This window comes from Dicentrarchus labrax, unplaced genomic scaffold, assembly GCF_905237075.1.
Source record: "Dicentrarchus labrax unplaced genomic scaffold, dlabrax2021, whole genome shotgun sequence".
NCBI classification, from domain to species: Eukaryota; Metazoa; Chordata; class Actinopteri; family Moronidae; genus Dicentrarchus; species Dicentrarchus labrax.
Window position 1 is genome coordinate 15,798,287 of NW_026136718.1, and position 18,084 is coordinate 15,816,370.

Genomic DNA, 18,084 nt, shown 5'->3' on the forward strand with positions numbered 1-18,084 from the left:
CATTGTTCTACTGGCACTTTTAATAAAGTCTAAGTATTGAGTACTTCCTCCACCACTGCTGGTTGGGTGGCAAGGGTAGTGAAGGGAGGTAATGCGTATTTTAATTGTCTCTCAACAAGCAAAAATTAGGGAAATGCCTTGAAAATGCATGTTTAACTGTTCCAGAAGAAAAAAAGTTGTCATTGTTTTAAGGAATAGGGCAGAACACAGAAAAAGAGAAGGAAGTATACGCAATGAAAGTATATGGCAATGATACATGCAATTTTTTTTTCTGATTCTGAGTCACAGGGCCATGACCCACCACATCCTCTGTGAAGAAGTAATGCAAATGGTGTCTTTTTAAAATGCTAACAGAAACTGCAGAGGAACTTTCAGGGTACAGAAGAGAACGTGTTTCTAACTGCAGCGGCTCGTAGACACTGAGCCTGACAATTGTTGCAACCATTGTGCTTCATAATTTGCACCAGTGTAACTACGGATGACTGTCAAGTTCAGCTCACTGCACATCAAGTGGAAAAGTCTCCTTACTTTCCCACAGATAAGAGGAGAGCAGAGGACTGGCACATAGAACGCAAGTAGAAATGTATTAAAGCAGAATTAACTCACACCTCAAACAATGCATAACTACAAAATGCAAGTAATAAATGGGACCCCAGTGTGCAGACCAGCTTTTGAAAGTGAAAACTCGCTGAAAAGCAATGTAAACTCTACTCACTTTTGATGAGAAGTAACAGATGGGAGCCTGTAAATCATATATGTTCACCAAAAAAATAAAAAAAAACAAGCCAGAGAGAGGAGAGAAGGTGGTTTAAAGTCCTTCAGGTCTGACTGTGTTCTGCGTGAACGTCAGATTCGTCCTCACACCGACTGCAGAGAGCCAGCCGCAGGATCTCAACCCTGCTTCCTCTTTTCTTTTTCTCATTCTGTGCAGCTGAGAACAAAGTGCAGCTGAATGGCCCACACGTACAGTTTCACACATTGCCGTCGCTGTGAGAGCTCACACACTTGATAGTACGAACAGCACTGTAGAACTGTAACTACAGTTTTAAGATCAGGCCCAGGTAGGGCCTACTACTGAACTAAATTAAAACTAAAAGCAATGCATACATGATTGGACATTAGTGCACACAGCCCATCACTGAGTGGCAGTGTTATCTCTAGGGCTCATGTGCTGCATCTTCATGTTTTGCATTTCTATGCTCCCCTGCACATCCTTGAGTAACTGGGTTAGGAGAAACTAGCTGCGTCTATAGTGGTTTCAGTCAGAGCATAACCTTCACCCAAGTCACGCTGTACCACTGCTCATCAACGTTTACTGAGGACTTACAGCGGTGTGTGTGAATGAAAGCTGAGGCTGTGGAGGATGGGCTGCAAGGCCTGGTGTTTTCAGTTCACAAGCAGTGAGGGTGGTTAGGGCTTACAATGAATGAAAGAGAGCCCTGAATTTATTCTGCAATAAATAGAATTGATGGTAAATACATAGATATATAAAACAGTAACTACAGCTGTTTAACAAATGTAGTGGAGTAAAAGTATTTAGTAGCATAAAATGTAAAGTCAAGTTAAGCCTCAGTCCATGGTTAAGAAGTACGAGAAGACACATATTCTCCAATAATTTTATTCATAATTTTAATATAAACAGTTAATTGTTGAATAATTTACACACAGCAAGATTTTTATTTTCATATCATTGCAACATTTTCTGTACATGTCACTACTTGGCTCTCCTTTGAAAACATAGAAAAAATAAATTGTCAAGCGTTCATTTAGTCATGGCACATTTTTGATCCTGTACAATATGCATGTATGTCTGTCTGTGTGTGTATGTGTGAGTGTGTGTGTTCAATATGTTGATATATGTGATACATAAAGATAATGGCACATTTGGATCCAGTGTGAGGGATGAAGCGATCTCTGTGGGTTGCGGGGGGGTTTGGGGTTTTTTTTGGACTGTACATACACACATACATATACACCTGCTGTCTGCATACGCACCGATGTCTCAACATAATGTATACACAACATATCCCAAAATTAATACATCAGCATATTCATCGGCAATAAATGACATTAATAAAAAGAGGTATCCTGCAAGACTACACACAGCATTCTGGGGACCACCTATGTGCACTGAGGAGAGAAAGAGACTCGAAGGAGACAGAGAGGAGGAGAGGAAAGCTGTGGTAAAGACTTCAACCAAGGACAACACAGACAAAACTCCATTGATTTAAACAACGTACAGCACAGGGAACAGGACAGAGATAAATATAAGGTATTGGTGTGTAAACTGGAGCAGACCACTGGACCGACAGATGACTCTTAAAAAGTTAAGAAGAGGCTGCTTTTTTCCTCAGATTTGTCATCTAACAAACAGGGTCACCACACCTGCAATGCCCCCACTGTCTATCTTTAAACAATGGCATATCTCTCCCTAATCAATAACACAAATATGAACAGGTCATCATCACACTACTGACAGACAGTACTTAATTATTTTATAGCTGAAGGTGTTTCACCTTTATGCTGAGCATCCTGAAAAGGAATAGTTCCGACACTGTGTGGAAAAACGCTCGTTCACTCACTTCCAGAGCGTCAGATGAGATGTCCGTTACACATCCATCCATCGGCTGGTTAGCTTAGCTTAGCACAGACTGGCTCTGTCGGAGGCTAACAACATCTGCGTACCGACACCTCTAGAGCTCACTTATTAACTTATATCTCATTTGTTTAATCTATATGAAAAACTCAAAGTTTAAAAGTTTAAGACTATTTCTTAGCCAGGACCCGTTGCCAGGCAACAACACTCCAGGAAACTCCCGGAAGTTACTGGTCCCAGTCAAGAAATGGTCTTGCAAATAATCCACATACAGATATACAAGTGTATATATCAGTGCAAAACCTTCCATAAAACAGAAAATTGTTGTTTTTACACCACAGATTAAATAACATATCACATACAAATGACATATAATGTGTTAACATTTAAGAAAATTTAAGATTTACAGGTGCCAGTAGGTGGATTTTGTTACCGCTGGACAGAGCCAGGCTATCCACTTCCCCTTGTTTCTGTTCTTTATGCTAAGCTAACAGGACGCTGGCTGCAGTTTCAGTTGTATCAATCTCCTCATCTAAGTCTCGGCAACAAAGCTAATGAGCCCGTTTCCCCCCAAACGTAACGATTCCTATTAACACCTTCAGCTTTACAGTCTAAACTTAAAGATGTATGGTTGTTGAACCATCAGTAAAGTTTTCTTCTTTTTTTTTTTTTTAGCTTATTCAGGATTTTATCACTCATGTTTCCTCTTCTTCAAAAGGATGTGCAGTGGTCTTTTCCAGTTTTTCACATGACAAAAAAAATAAAAAAAATAACACATTTGCAAACTAAACACACGTCTCTTGTCAGAAACAATTTCATACAACAACATCTGTGATACGTGACATATTTGTGACACAAGAAAAGGCTTTATGGGTGACATGCTGCTGTGGATGGGTGGGGTGGTTGAAATGCATGACGACTTGTCGGCCAACATTCAGAACATGCACTGGATTAAGAGCAGGGTTCGTTGCGAAACGTTTCAGGCCACATACTGTTTATGTCTTGTTACGCAGGGTTAAGCCCTCAGACTGGAGTTGTGCTGCTCCTGTTAAATACATTGACAGACTCGACTCTGCTCTTTTCTGTGTAGTGGGTTGTGTCATGAAAAACAACAAAAAACTAAACAAAAACATCTATCTTTTTAAATTTAGAAAAAAAGTTATATACACATTGATAACAATGTTAAATTCATAATGTACAAGAGTAGTAAAAGTTTACAGTCAGAAAAAGTAATTGTATTTGCCCTCCATACTTTGGCTAAAAAAAATAGAAATCAACATCTCTAAAATGTAATACTTTTTTCTTTTCTTTAAAACAAAACAAAAAATACATACAATGCTTTGTTCTCACCCTGCGCTGTGTTACTAGCATGCTCTGTCCAACCGCTTTTTAGGTCATCAGAGTTCAACAAAACAAACCTAAACTTCCCTAAAGTCAAGTGCTTTCATTTTTGGGGGGTCCGGGGGGGGTGGGGGGTGGGGCTTATTAATCAGTTCATTTCTTGAAAATCATGGAACAACTGGATGCATTTCAAATGGAAACTCCCCCATTGTAATGCAATCACTTGTTGCTAATCATGAGCTTTTGCATGTGCTTTGGGGCGTCGCTGTCAAACCAGACTGATGAGAAGCAAAATCAGTGAGCATCAAATTATCAAGCTATCCCGCTGGTATTGGTAATTCATTTTCCATGCACAAAGCAAGCCAGAGCTTAGCAGAGTAGAGACACAAGTTCAACATTTTCTTTTTTTTTTTTGTTTTTTTGGTAAAAATCATTTGTCATATAATCCAAATTAAAGTATTTTCCGACCAAGCAGTTTGAATGTTTTTTTCTCAGCAGTTACAACTAAAGAACACAGAATGCAGATAAACATAATTCCCGTGTTTTCATTGGACTGGGTGGGAGAGGTCAGGTGGGCCGTTAGTCTGAGCAAGGCACTATGGGTCGAGGCCCTGTTTGCTTCGGCACCCTAACCTGCAACGCTCCCGTCCAACCGCTAGAAGGCAGTCCAGACCACCGCAAGAGAGAGAGAGAGAGAGAGAGAGAGAGAGAGAGAGAGAGAGAGAGAGAGAGAGAGAGGAGGATTCCTGATTATCTTCAAAAGGGCAGAGAGATGTTTGTTTGGGTTTTTGTTGTTGAAAACGTGTCCTTGGGCTTATTATCTCCATTTTGCTTTTTGCAAGGCTGCTGAGAACTTGCGCTTCAGTCAGAGTAGATAAAAGGTAGGTAGGTAGCTCTTTTCCCTCCTCTTTATCTTCCAACCACAAAGCATCAGGCCGCCTCCCTGAGACGAAAAGTTACAATCTAGATTTCATGTCTGTTAATAGTTATTATGGCACACAGGATTGTCCCAGTCCAGCTTTTTTTTTTTTCCTTTGCAGAGGAGAGAAGGGGGTCCTCCTCTTTAAAACTTTTTAACCAGCCCAGACATCAGTGTCCTGATCAGCCAAAACAGACCCAATCCATGGCATTGACAGAAAATAAAAGGTTATCTCTTGATATTCACAGTAGAAAAAATATACATACAAAAACAAAATTCAGAACAGAGAAACAGACAAATAAACCGACGACTGGAGGAGACGTGGGATTTGAACAACTGTTTTGACCACAAAAGAGACGGACTGAAGAAGAAGAGTACGGTTTTCTGCCTGACAACAGGTTTAGTCTAGATGTGATTTAAAAAAGCATGAGGTTCCAGGGCTGAGCTTGGTTAGCCTTGGCTGTAGATAATCACAGATATGCACTGGGAGTCAGTTTACTCATGCTAATGTCACATCCCCAGAAACCAGTAGAGCCTCTACTACATACAGTCCAGAGAATTAGTGTATATCAAAAAGGGGGATACACACAATAAAGCTACACCGCTTCTTCCAGCACCTGGGGGAAGCTTCTTATGTCTACTTTTTATAAACTATAGCAACAATGAAAAAGAAAATACTGTCCATAAAGTCAATTTACTGCCTGATGTTCCACATTTAGTAAGTAAAAAGTAAAAAATATAGGACAGGGATAATACTTGTTCCTAAACTCTACACCAATGACTGGAAATGAGCTCGAAAATCAAGACATTTGTGACAAGCCAAGGGCCGATGACAGCTTCCCCCAGGAAATAAGAAGAAGAGAAAACTGAGAAAACAAGGTGGCTGAGGGAGTTTAATGCACCACAAGGGAAAGGAATTCATCAGCAGTGTTGGTAATGTATGATAAAGTGATATTATTTGAAATTATGGGATACTGAGTGACTGACAGGGATGATTTAGGCTCTTTAGACTGATTCCTCCATATGCACTGAGGTAGACTCTGGCCAAACACAAAGACGACAACAATTGCTTACTAACTAACTAACTAACTAACTAACTAACTAGCACTCCTGCTGCTCACCACCAGCTACTCCACCTGTACAATAACAAACTAGGCTTTTACATCGCTCCACTCTCAAACACCTTAAAAATGCTCGAATAAAAAGCTAACTGTGTTCTTCTTATACAATGACAATGATCATAATAAAATAAATATCTGGTATTTCAAAGATATGGGCACCATCTTAATTAAAAATTGCATATGCGTGTGAACACCACCACAAGATAAGCAACCTAGGTCAAGGTGGAGACAAGAGCTATGTCCCACTTCCATAGTACATACTTTTTCAACTGGGTTTTGAGTATGTAGTGTGTTTGTACTGGAAAAAGTGTACTGACTGCCAAAGCAGCATACTATTAAGATAAGAATGTAGTATTAGTATATAGTTTGGAATTGTGACACAGCTAAGGTCCACCATTTTTCTGTCATGTACGCAAAACTGACGGGCATCAGATTTTTTTATATATCTTTTTTCTGTTTTTATCTTCCAAACTATGTCACAGATTATTTACAAAGTACAAAAGCCCAAGATTGTAACTCCTCAGAATAATTAGCTAAAATCTACATCATATCCTCAGGCGCCTCTGAGTTCCAACAGCACAGACTCTGGCCAATCCACAGTGTCACCGCTAAAGCACTAGGTGAACATTACTGTTCAAACCTTAACGCTGGCAACAAGCTGAAATGATAAAAAAAAATAAAAACTGCCCCGATGATTTCTATTTCTTCTCTTCCAGCAAAGTTCTAACCCTACAAACACAAATGTAGCTTCAATTTCTAGGCATCTCCAGCCTCATGAGACAAAATACAGAGAGAGCACAGAGGCCTATGTGTGTGTGTGTGTGTCTCTCTCTGTGTGTGTGTGTGTGTGTGTGTGTGTGTGTGTGTGTGTGTGTGTGTGTGTGTGTGTGTGTGTGTGTGTGTGTGTGTGTGTGTCACTAGCCAATATAACTAGCCTGGACGTGGCTCTGGGTTTGAAAAGGCACTGGTATAATATGGAGGCAGCTTCTCTGCTTTCTCTGACTCTGATTCTGTGGGTTCTCACTGTTGGCAGAAAGCTGCCAACACTTTGGCTATACTGTAAGTGCTGAATGCTGTTCGGCTAGAAAGATTGGCAACCACACTAGTCTGTGTGTCCAGAAAAGAAAAGAAAAAGACGCTTGTCTGACGACTATCACCTCCTGTGTCATCGAACCGCTGTGGTGAGAGAGCGAGAGACGAGCGTATACGAGGATCTGCTGTGAAACTCTGACGGCCGAACGAAGGTCATACTGAATTAATGATCGCAATGACGTGTCAGCAACAACTTTTCCGTAGCTCTGTGTGAGGGTACAGTTGACAGGAATGTTTTTGATTCCCGGCAGGAGGGACAAACTTCAGATATTCGATTATTAAGAAGGAAAATAAGAAAGTCTTTCATGTGTTTTTTCTGAATCTGAAGGGTGTGGTGATGGTATCGGCTTTGCCAGCAGGCAAAGCAACACGGGGGACGAGGGAACGAGCAGTTCCAACTAAATCCTGGAATGTCAGACCTGAGTGAAATAGCTGCTGCACACTGTGTCCTGACTGCCTAACTGCATGTGATATCAGAGAGAATAATAGGATTAACAATCACTCACACTCTCTCTCTCGCTCTCTCTCTCTCTCTCTCAGACACACTGAAAGATAGAGAGACTGCCCCTCTCTCCACTACCTGCTGTGGACTCTGAATACAGTTGGAACTTTCCGCACTTCTCTCCAACCCTCCACCACAAAACGTGGAAATTTCCAACAGCCTGATTTTGAGCAATGAGTTCAGCAGCCAATGGGAAGCCTCAGGAAGACTGAGGAGGGAGAGAGCGTGCAGGAGGTGCGCGTGCTGCCGAGCCAACCTAACAGAACGACAACGAGATTGTAACGTGTGAATTTAATAAAACCTTCCATCTAACACTGAGGGTCTTGAACTGTGCCAGATCTCAGGTCACATGGGGATGCTACTGTGCTCTGATGTAAATTATGAGGGCTTTTAGTGCTAAAGATAAAAAATATTTTTATTTTTTTTTTTTTTTTTAAAAGGACCTCTTTCACCTGCATTTGGCTGAGAGCTGGTGTTAATTCCCCACCTCGCCCTCATCCAAGCAGCACAGACACAACTGAAAAGCCATTACTGTTACGCTAACACAAGGAAGTACTGTCACCAGGCAAGGACAAGCTCTCGACACTCTCTAACCTAACTGACAGTTAACGACGACTTGGACAACTGGCACAGTCACGTGAAAGACATGATAAACCCTTGGATAACATGAAGACCTCAGCTCCGGCGTGATCTGACCAGAGAGAGACAGCAGACACGGAGACAAACACACATCAGGTGCACTTCCACCTAGAAAAGACCTCATCCCCCTTTTATAAAGCTTTTTTTTTTGGTTATTACGTTTATTTTTTATTTTTGTTTCATTGTTTCCCCCTGTTGTTGTAGCAAAGTTGCCTCCAAATATTGACAGCTGTCAGAGGGCACGAGGTTTATAAAAAAATTATGCAGTGAGTTGACAATATTTCAGGGCTTTCCCATCCAGACGGACAGAGAGTGTACTCAAAAGGGGGGGAGGGGACTGGAGGCCTAAGACAGAGAGCACTGATGGTAGATTAGTGTGATTTCTGGGGCTATAAAAATAAGAAAATTAAAAAACCCAGAAAGAAAAAACCTGGCAAAACAAAATGCTAGCAAAGCTTCTGATGAAAAATATTACAAATATGAACTATTTACAAAAACATCAATATGTCATATATTATATATAAAATATTGGTACAAAAATACCAATATTCCATATATACTATATATATATTATATATATTTATATATTTCTATACCCACTAAAATATATCAAAGCAGCAGCTATTGGTCAGTCTGAGGAACTCTTTTGTCCAATTCTTAACTGTTTAAATATCCTTCAGCCATATAGAGAGGACACCGAAATAAAACTGAGAAAGAAAAGAAGAAAAGAGAAGAGAAAATAACAATAAAAGCAAATAAATTAAAAACTATTCACCAAACACCCGATGAATCTGTGTGTAGTTTGGAATTCTGCAGAACCGAAGGAAAAAACAACAAAACAACAACAAAAACAAAAAGAAAACAAAAATTCCTCTAGGAATAGATGTTTGTTCTAGGATCAAGTCTTTGCAAGTCATCCCACCGTTCCAAACTGATTAAGTCATTGTTCAAAAGGAAATTAGTATAAGCGCTGATAGACACTTCTCTTTGTTTATAGGCCACATACAAAAAGGCCACTATCTGAGTAACAAGATTTCACTGGGAGAAAAAAAAAAAAAAAAGCACAGAAATGTGGAAATGCAGATTGGTGGGTAGAAGAGGAGGGACAAGTCTTGAGGAGGTTGAGCATAAGCAGCCTTCTTGGTTGTCTAAGGTTTGTTGTGTTCACAGTTTTTTTTCTTTTTTCTCTGTTTCCATCACAAGGAGTCCTGGAAACGCGGCAATGGTGAAAAACAATAGATAGGTAATATGGTGATAGAAAGTCCGATGTGTTGTGGAGGAAGTTAAAAAAGTGTTACACTGTGTTTGCATCCTTTGCTTGCCTGTGTTTCGGCAGCCATGAGGAGGAAAATAAAAAGTCCTGAGATCTGTATGTTGTTTTTTTTTTAAGGGCTTCCCCAAGAATAAGAAAATCATTAGAAAATGAGAGGAACATGACCGATACAGAAAAAAATGGACTGGAAGAAAAAGAAGAATGGGAAGGGAAAGGGGGACAGGATGAACAAGTTCTTTTAAGGAAACAGGAAACGTTAGGAAGGGCTGGATCTGGGCAACGATAAGATCCGTCCGTTTTTCTTGCCACCGTTCATGTGTGTGTAAGGGACATGCTCCTCATAGTTCCCCCTGAGGGCCACTGAGGGCCCGCTGTCCCTGCCTAAGTTCTCCTCTCTCTGGGAGTATGAAGACGGGTCCAGGGGGATGCTCTCCATGTTGTCCAGGTCGAGGTCAAACTCTTCTGTCTCTGGGACTTTGTTCTCCTCGCTGTAGAAGAAGGAGACCTCCTGGAAAGACGGGTGCAGGTCCTCCCGCAGCATCTCGATGATCTCGTGGAACATCGGCCGCATCTTGGGGTTGTACTGCCAACACATCTGCATTAGGCTATGCCTGGGGGAGAAATAAAGAGACAGAAAGCTTTAACTCCTAAAGGCATACTATGTTACAACCTGTCTAATTCATTCATTTAATTCAATGAAGTACTCAAATTTCATTGGAAAAGTATGTGCACATCCATGCTGACTGTGGTTTGTAATTATTGTGCTGACTAATTTGTGTTTGATAGGTGTCAGTCTATGAGAAGTTACAGTAGCCTATGTGTAACATAGTACACAATAAGCATTAAATATAACAGGCTACACTGAAATATATTAATGACTGCAAATCTACAACTGCAAAACATATTATATTTGTCTTACTGTTAATACTATGTTCTGAAAAGTGTACAGGCAATATGATTTGAATACATGGCTCAATAAGAGACGTGTGTTATATAAGTGTTAGCTCACTAAAGACCGGAGGTATGTAGGAATGTTTGAGCAAAAAAACACCCATGCATTTGAGGGTTGAACAAGAAATAAAGATTTAAAAGGGAATGAGAAAAATGGCCTAGTGGAAGGTGGTGAACCACATTGAAAAGGGTGACACAGAGCGCACTCAAAAATAGAGGTAGAGGACGATTACTGAGAAGTTTCCCAGACACAAACCAACACATAATGGGACCCCACGAGAGAACAACTGCTGATGCAACATAAACATATAAAAACCTTGTAGAGACCAAATTTCGTCTTTACCATGTTAAGTAGAATCTGGATTATAATGATGTTCCTGACAAAAATGCATAATGATACCTTCCATCGGAAATACTGTGTCCAATTATCCAGATCAGATAGACTTTAAGGATCAAGGCAGCAAAGGTGCCCCAAGGTAGTTTTGAATAAAACACTTCCTGAGTGTTTACTTACATCCTCTCCGGGCAGTTGTCTGGCCGGTCCAGGTATCCTCCGTCCATGACAAACTTTAGAACCTGTTCGTTGGATAAACCCTGGTAAGGCTGCTCTGCTAGCGTGCTGATCTCCCACAGCACAACGCCAAACGACCTGCAGACACACATACAAACACGTGACCAAATGCACCAGTAATGTAATCAGGATAGCAAAGGCTGCGCCACAACTGCCGAGGTGCGACATACCAGCAGTCGGAGTGGGCAGTGAAGACTCCGTCCTTCAGAGACTCTGGAGCCATCCACCTGACAGGAAGCAGGCCCTTCCCTCCTTTACGGTAGTAGTCAGTCTCGTAGATGTCTCTGGTCATACCAAAGTCTAGAAAGAGAGAGAGAGGGAGAGGGAGAGAGAGAGAAAGCTAAGTATACTTTAACTGTAAGCACACAGTGAAACATATCTCCATTGACCCTGCTTCCCACTTTATTTATTAGCTCAGTAAACAGTTTCCTAATGATTATATCTTCCATACAGCATGATGTTCATTTAGTAAATTATGGTCCCATTTATAGTAAAATAGGGGCTACCTTGTGATTGACAAGTCATTCTCAGTGAATCCGTCCAGCGCAACACACAAAATGGTCAAACTAGGCAGTGCTGATCAAATATGAATCAAGATTCTGTTACTCTATTTACTTTTTCTAGCTTAATCTTTTCAGAAACATATTTTAGTACTAATACTGTTAATACTGTTTAGCTATAATACGTGAACGTGTGTGACCAGTAGAGCAGTCATTGTTTCCTGCTCCGGACGAGTCAAAACTGAGTGCAATTCAACATGTAGTACGTCACCGCTGCTGGCTCTGAAAGTCCATCATGGCAACAGCCACAATGCCAAACTTGAGGCTTTAAAACGGTACACCACAAACCGATAGGTTCACACTTACTGGAATTGAATTGAAATCTGAACAACAAGGAAAAACAAAACAAGATTCAGTACCTCCAATCTTAACAGTGTAGTCCTCTGCCACCATGCAGTTCCTGGCTGCCAGGTCTCTGTGGACAAACTTCTTGGCATTGAGGTAGGCCATGCCGTCTGCAATTTCTGCAGCCATCTGGATCATCTCCTTCAGCGTAGGTGGTGAACGGCCTGTTGGGTTGTTCTACACAAACACAGACACACAAAAAAAAAGTTTATAAGGTCAGTCAGTGATGTGTAGAAATATCACAACTAAGCGTACTTTAGCTCAACTTCTGTATTGAAGTTCACTATTGAATACTTATGTATTCATAGTGTATATACTTTAATTTATAGTTTTATATCTTCTAATATTAATAATATTAGTAATATTTTTATTGTGATATTCTTTGTTCTCTGCTTTTGCACTACTTTGCCCTATTACTGCTGTGTTAACCTGAATTTCTCCTAAGGGGGATAAATAAAGGAATATCTTATCTTATCTTATCTTAAATTTCTTTTTAAATGAAGACACATACCTCAGAGTCTGGCCTGAGACCACGCAGGTAGCTCTTTAGATCACCGTGGGTCATCAGTTCCATCACTACCAGAGTGGGCTGACCTTTGGACACCACACCTAACAAACGGACCTACACAGAGAAAAATAAAGAAAACACAGTTGGTGCACAGGTGATAAAAACAATGTATAAACTCACAGTTAGTGACTACAAAAACTTAGAAATACTTGTCCTTATACATATATATATATATATATATATATATGACAACATGACAGCCCAACATATGGCAGTTTAATTGGTGTGCTTAGTATCCTGTTTAAGAAAATAGCAATCTTAGGCACAACTGCTTACAATTAAGCAGGGCTTTGTTTTTGGAGTCAAACTGTGTGTCAATATGGCAGCGTCAACACAACAAGCAAGTCATGATTCGATGAGTCATACATGTTCATGCTGGTTTTCGACAAAATTATGGAAAGCTGTAATATACTGTAATCCACACGTGTGTGGATAGCTGCTCCAGTATCCCTGTTAGTCAGTAATGAAGCTGTGAGAGGAAACAGTATTTTGTGGTGCCGTACCACGTGGTGACAGCTGAAAGCCTTCATGACGGAGGCTTCGTTGAGGAACTCAATCCTCTCGCGCAGGCTGGCTGATTCGTTGACGGTCTTGACGGCTACGCGTGTGTCCGGGTCTCCTTTGACGATGTCCTTGGCGATTCCCTCATACACCATGCCGAAGGAGCCCTGACCAAGCTCTCGGAGCACCGTGATCTTGTCCCGGGGCACCTCCCACTCGTCTGGAACATACACTACATAAAACAGACACCATTTTGATGAAGTGAACCACTCACAAATGATCACAGCACAATTTATTTATTAAAGCAGTTTTGTTATGACGCTGTTCTTACCATCGTTGGCGCTGAGGTACTCTGGGTTTGAGGAGGCAATAAGTGGTCCGGTCGGGCCTTCTGTTTGCCTGTAATACAACCACAGAAAGCATCTGAGAAGCTGAAAACTGGAATAAGATGTGGACTTTCTCCAGTATGTCCAGACCTTCTTGCAGAATCTGTCTTGTTTATTTGTCCTGTCACATACTCCTGATAGCTTCAAACTGAACACCTTCTACTTCAAAAACCCCAATCTACGTTTCTAAACAGAATAAGCACCACTCAGTCTTTGATGTCATTTGGTGTAATCCACTCGGTTTATGTGTCCAGCAGGGCGGATCTAATATCCTTCTTACCTCTTCTTCAAGATCACAAAGACTCCGCCTCCCACGAACAGCAGCAGAATGAAGCAGATGACTGGACCGATCACAATCCAAATTAAACCTGGATCCGCTGTAATAAACACAGAAGTCAATGGTCAGTTCACTTGGAGTAAAGAATAATAATGTTTAAAACAATAATATCAGAGATGAAATAACTACTATACTATATATATATAGTTGGTCGATCGATTATATGAATATAATATATTATAAATATTATTTATATATATTCTGAACAGAGAAGAATTCAGCATATTTTCCACCTTTCTGTCCAATAACATTAAAAATGGAAGAAATGTCAAGAAATTAAATTTTAACCAAAAAAACAAAAAATTTACAGTTTTTAAGTGAATGGCTTATAGGACCTCACCTGCTCTAACATGCATAGACTCAATGGCAACAACATATAAGCAGTTTAAGAACTTCCATATGCACGTGAATAATGAAAGACTGTTATGACATGTGAGTTCAGTAAAGTCAGACATATAGCCTCGAGCCTTACGGTTGGGCATGAAGAAGTAAGTGGTTTCTGTAAAGGAGCCATTTCCTGCCAATGAGGTGGCCCGGACCCTCACGCTGTAGTTTCCAGGTTGTCCGGGCGAAAGCTTCGTGCCTCCTGATTTAAGGTAAGCCGGCCGTGACACACAAACTGTGTGAACCTGAAAAAAAAAATCAAACATGAGAGATCAGGAGAAATAATCTAAATGCTTATTTTTGGGAGCAGAAATTATTCTCTGTTTAACCCAAATCACAAACTATTTTCTACAAAGGAGACTTCTACTACAACTCTGTGACCTTTAAAGTATGAAGAACCCACAGATGCGTTCCAAGCTGAGGTTTGGAAATTATTTATATATATAAACACCCAAAATTGCACTGAGAAGGCACACTGAAAACACACTGATTTGACTCCTGACTACATATATATATTATATATATATATGTATATGTATATATATATTTATATATATATATATGTATATATATATATTTATTTTTAATATATATTTATATATATATATTTTTTTTTAATATATATTTATATATACATATATATATTTTTATATATATATATATAAAAATATATATATGTATATGTATATGTGTAGAACTCACATTGGGAAACATGTCACCAGTTGTGCATTGTCATACTGGATTTACTCTTAATTATAAACAGTATAACAACAATGGGAGTGTGTAAAAAGTGGAAATATTGTGGAACACAATGTAACGCCTGTAAAAATGCAGGAACACACATAAAATGAGATTGATGCCACACGTGTCTGCTGCCCTGATGCATGCTGGGTGATATCCCTACATGCCTACCTTAGGATGCTACATAAATATAAACTATTAATCCAAGCTTGACTCCAATAAGGATTTTAATATTGCTCCTCCTCCACCACTGACTTAATTTAATCAAAAAATATTCAAAACAAATAAATACTTTTAGACTGCTGGGATTATAAATAATGCATTAAATTAACAAGGACAATGTTTTTTAATGCTGAAACTGTTTTTGAGTGTACATATATTTTAGGTGGCAGATATCAAAGATGAAAACAAAGCTCTGTTAGAATATTCACAACTGATAGCATGCAGGCTAATTCAGTCATTCAGAGGTCTGAAACAAAAACAAGTGTTCAGTCTTGCCATATGCTGCCACTGTGCAATAAACCAAATAATGAATTAGACCCTGACATTCTCTGAGCATCATTTTAAATAAACCCAGTTTGTTTCAGCTGCAGGGTGTGTTAGTGAGTGGTGTGTTTTCACAGCAGTGCACTGGAGTTGTCGTCTGAGATGCCAGTCCATCCCTGCCACTGCATTCTAGTCTTCCTTCCTGCCTCTGTCACTATGGTAACAGAGCTGCTACTGGCTCCTTGGGTCAGGCAGTGCAGCAATGAATAGCAATGAGTGATGAATTCACACTTTTTTACAGCAAGTAAACAACAACACACACACAAACACACACACACACAAACTTGAACAGTCACAGAGTCACAGACAGAAAAGCAAAGGAATAATAATATGCAAACACACGCGGCAGGAAACGTCAACACACAGTGGTAGCACTGGGAGTTTGTAAACAAATATTTCCTTTGTTCCTCTCTCCATATAAGGAAAAGACAGAATTTGAGTGTATACAGCAAACCTTTCCTTTCCTGCCTGCATTCACTCCCCAGAGTCTACCCAGATCACTCCTTGTTCTCTCTGCATTTCTTCTTACCTTCATCCATGTTTTCTTGTGTACCTGTCTGCCCTTTAAACCCTGTGTTTCTCGTTCCTACAGGATCAAAATCATTTCTGCCTGCTCTCTCTCTCCCACCAGTCTGTCCAGTTTAGGACAAAAAAAGGAATCATGACCCCCTTCCTTCCCCTGGTTTTTTCCTGTATCCTCACTCTCCAGAAGTTTGGCTATGATACTGACCTCTGTGTCTCCAACCTTCTTGTAGAACACCTCATATAGGATGATGAGGCCATTAGGGGAGTGAGGCGCATTCCATTTAATCAACACATAGGGAGCCTCGGCTGTCACTATTTCATGGGTCACACGGCCTGGGATGAGGTCTGCTTTCTCTGTGGGTACGAGACATAAAGGGAAACACTTAACACATGTGCAGCGTTGCGTTTCCACGTTGTTCTTAGTTGGCAACTGATGTCTCCATCTGCCTCCAGAAACAGTCTGGTGTTTGATATTTGATGCATGCATTATTATGTGTCAGTTTGTATTTGTGTCTTTCAAAAGCATATATATATTTATATGATAATATATTTCTAAGACTGCATTCATTTTAGCTACTCTAAGTGTACAGAAGAAAACAGCGTGTCTATAAGTGACAGATTTGTATTTGTTCTTACCCTCTGGCATAGTTCGAGCACTGACATAAGTAGCCATGCTGCAGCGTTTGAGGTCAGTCAGATGGTTGCAGGCTATGATCTCTATCTTATAACTGGTAAAGTGGTGCAGGTTGGAGATGACTGTTGACTCTTTTGAGAACACCTTCAGCTCCACCTGAGCAGATAAGACAAGAGATTTAATTACTCACGTCAGTGATTCATAGTTAAATTATGCTTCCTTAAACTTACTATGAGGAGTTTTTAACAGGTTATGTAACAGATTCACTTTAATACTGATTCCTCTATATGACCTACATAAGCACACGAGACCATCAGCGAGAAGATTGGCTATTTCTATATAGTTCTTCTCAATGCCTGCCACAGGGTTGGATTCAGTGAAAATCTTCTTGAAATAATGGAAATGAGACAATGGGAACACGACCACTTTTGTCCACAGGGGCCTCCATAATCAACACAAAATGTATGTTTGCTGCTTTAAGCACAACATTACCAATATTTCATATTATAGTATCATCCTTTGCCATTCTGAGGCTAAACTGAACAGGAATATGCTTTTCCTGGTAGAGACGATTTCAAACAAACAGAAAATATGGCACATGCTTTAAAAGACACAGTGTGTAAATTAGTGGCTAACATACTAATTGCATTAAATAACATGGATAAAGCTTAAGTTAAAATAAATAACTTCTTTTACTGAGGACAGTTTTCATTTTCTCTTCTAATTTTGAGTAATTCAGTATTCATTTTCTTATTTTACATGTGCTTCCTATAACTGGAAATCAAGGATGGGGAATAGCAATTAATCAGCACATAGGTTACAGAGAGAATGACACACAAAATATAACCGGTATGATATACAAAATATAGTGTTTAAGACCTTAGATCCCTCCTCGTCTTCATCCTCATCTTTAGGAGTGGCTGTGGTGGAGCCAAATGGCAGACCGGGGGCTGTGGGGAGGAGGAAATTAAGAGTTTGGGTGGCGTTGGCAACTCCCACTGAGCGTCGCCGACGGGATGGTCTGGAGAGACAGAACAATGGGTAAAGCAGTTAGCAAAAGTTAGGGTAAAATGCCACTGAAAATTTGGAGGAAGTTATTTATACTCTGCATGTAGTCCTCTAACATGAATGATCAATCAAATAAATGACCAACACAAAAGTCAGAAGCCTCTCATTTGAATTAGATGCTGGCAGATGGCAGAGGGAGCAGTAGTGTGGAGAAAGCCAGTGAGGACCTCTGCTCACACTAACCTTTACAGCGTGTAGCAAGTAAGACTGCATGACATTTATCCACAAATACTACCCTGCTGGCTGAGCTACCAACCCTAACCACTGGGTGGTTCCAATGAGCAAGTATTACTCTGTGAGTGTAAGCCCACCATAAAGAACATGAACTTAAACCAATTAAAACACAGAAAACCTAGAAGTACCTATGCATAAGCACAGGTAGAATCACTGTCTATGAATTAGAAAACTATCTACCATTAAGTGCCCTTGAACAGTGTCCTTTACCCCAAGCTGGTGCAGTGAAGCCTCTCCTTCACTGTGCAGG

The 18,084-nt window shown here is 40.1% G+C and overlaps 1 protein-coding gene across 1 annotated transcript in view; it reads right to left on the bottom strand.

Annotated features, from left to right (window-relative positions):
* Window positions 1–1,602: 1,602 nt before the first annotated feature.
* The window catches only part of insrb (insulin receptor b), an 82,670-nt gene continuing 66,188 nt past the window's right edge, over window positions 1,603–18,084 (bottom strand). The window contains exons 12-23 of the mRNA XM_051376639.1: window positions 17,412–17,553; window positions 16,535–16,688; window positions 16,104–16,252; window positions 14,175–14,331; window positions 13,646–13,742; window positions 13,311–13,378; window positions 12,982–13,211; window positions 12,422–12,532; window positions 11,925–12,087; window positions 11,176–11,305; window positions 10,949–11,083; window positions 1,603–10,094 (exon numbers count right to left, since the gene is read on the bottom strand). Coding sequence (XP_051232599.1) covers window positions 9,740–10,094; window positions 10,949–11,083; window positions 11,176–11,305; window positions 11,925–12,087; window positions 12,422–12,532; window positions 12,982–13,211; window positions 13,311–13,378; window positions 13,646–13,742; window positions 14,175–14,331; window positions 16,104–16,252; window positions 16,535–16,688; window positions 17,412–17,553 — 1,891 coding nt within the window. The 3' untranslated portion in view covers window positions 1,603–9,739. The remainder of the gene's footprint in view (window positions 10,095–10,948; window positions 11,084–11,175; window positions 11,306–11,924; window positions 12,088–12,421; window positions 12,533–12,981; window positions 13,212–13,310; window positions 13,379–13,645; window positions 13,743–14,174; window positions 14,332–16,103; window positions 16,253–16,534; window positions 16,689–17,411; window positions 17,554–18,084) is intronic.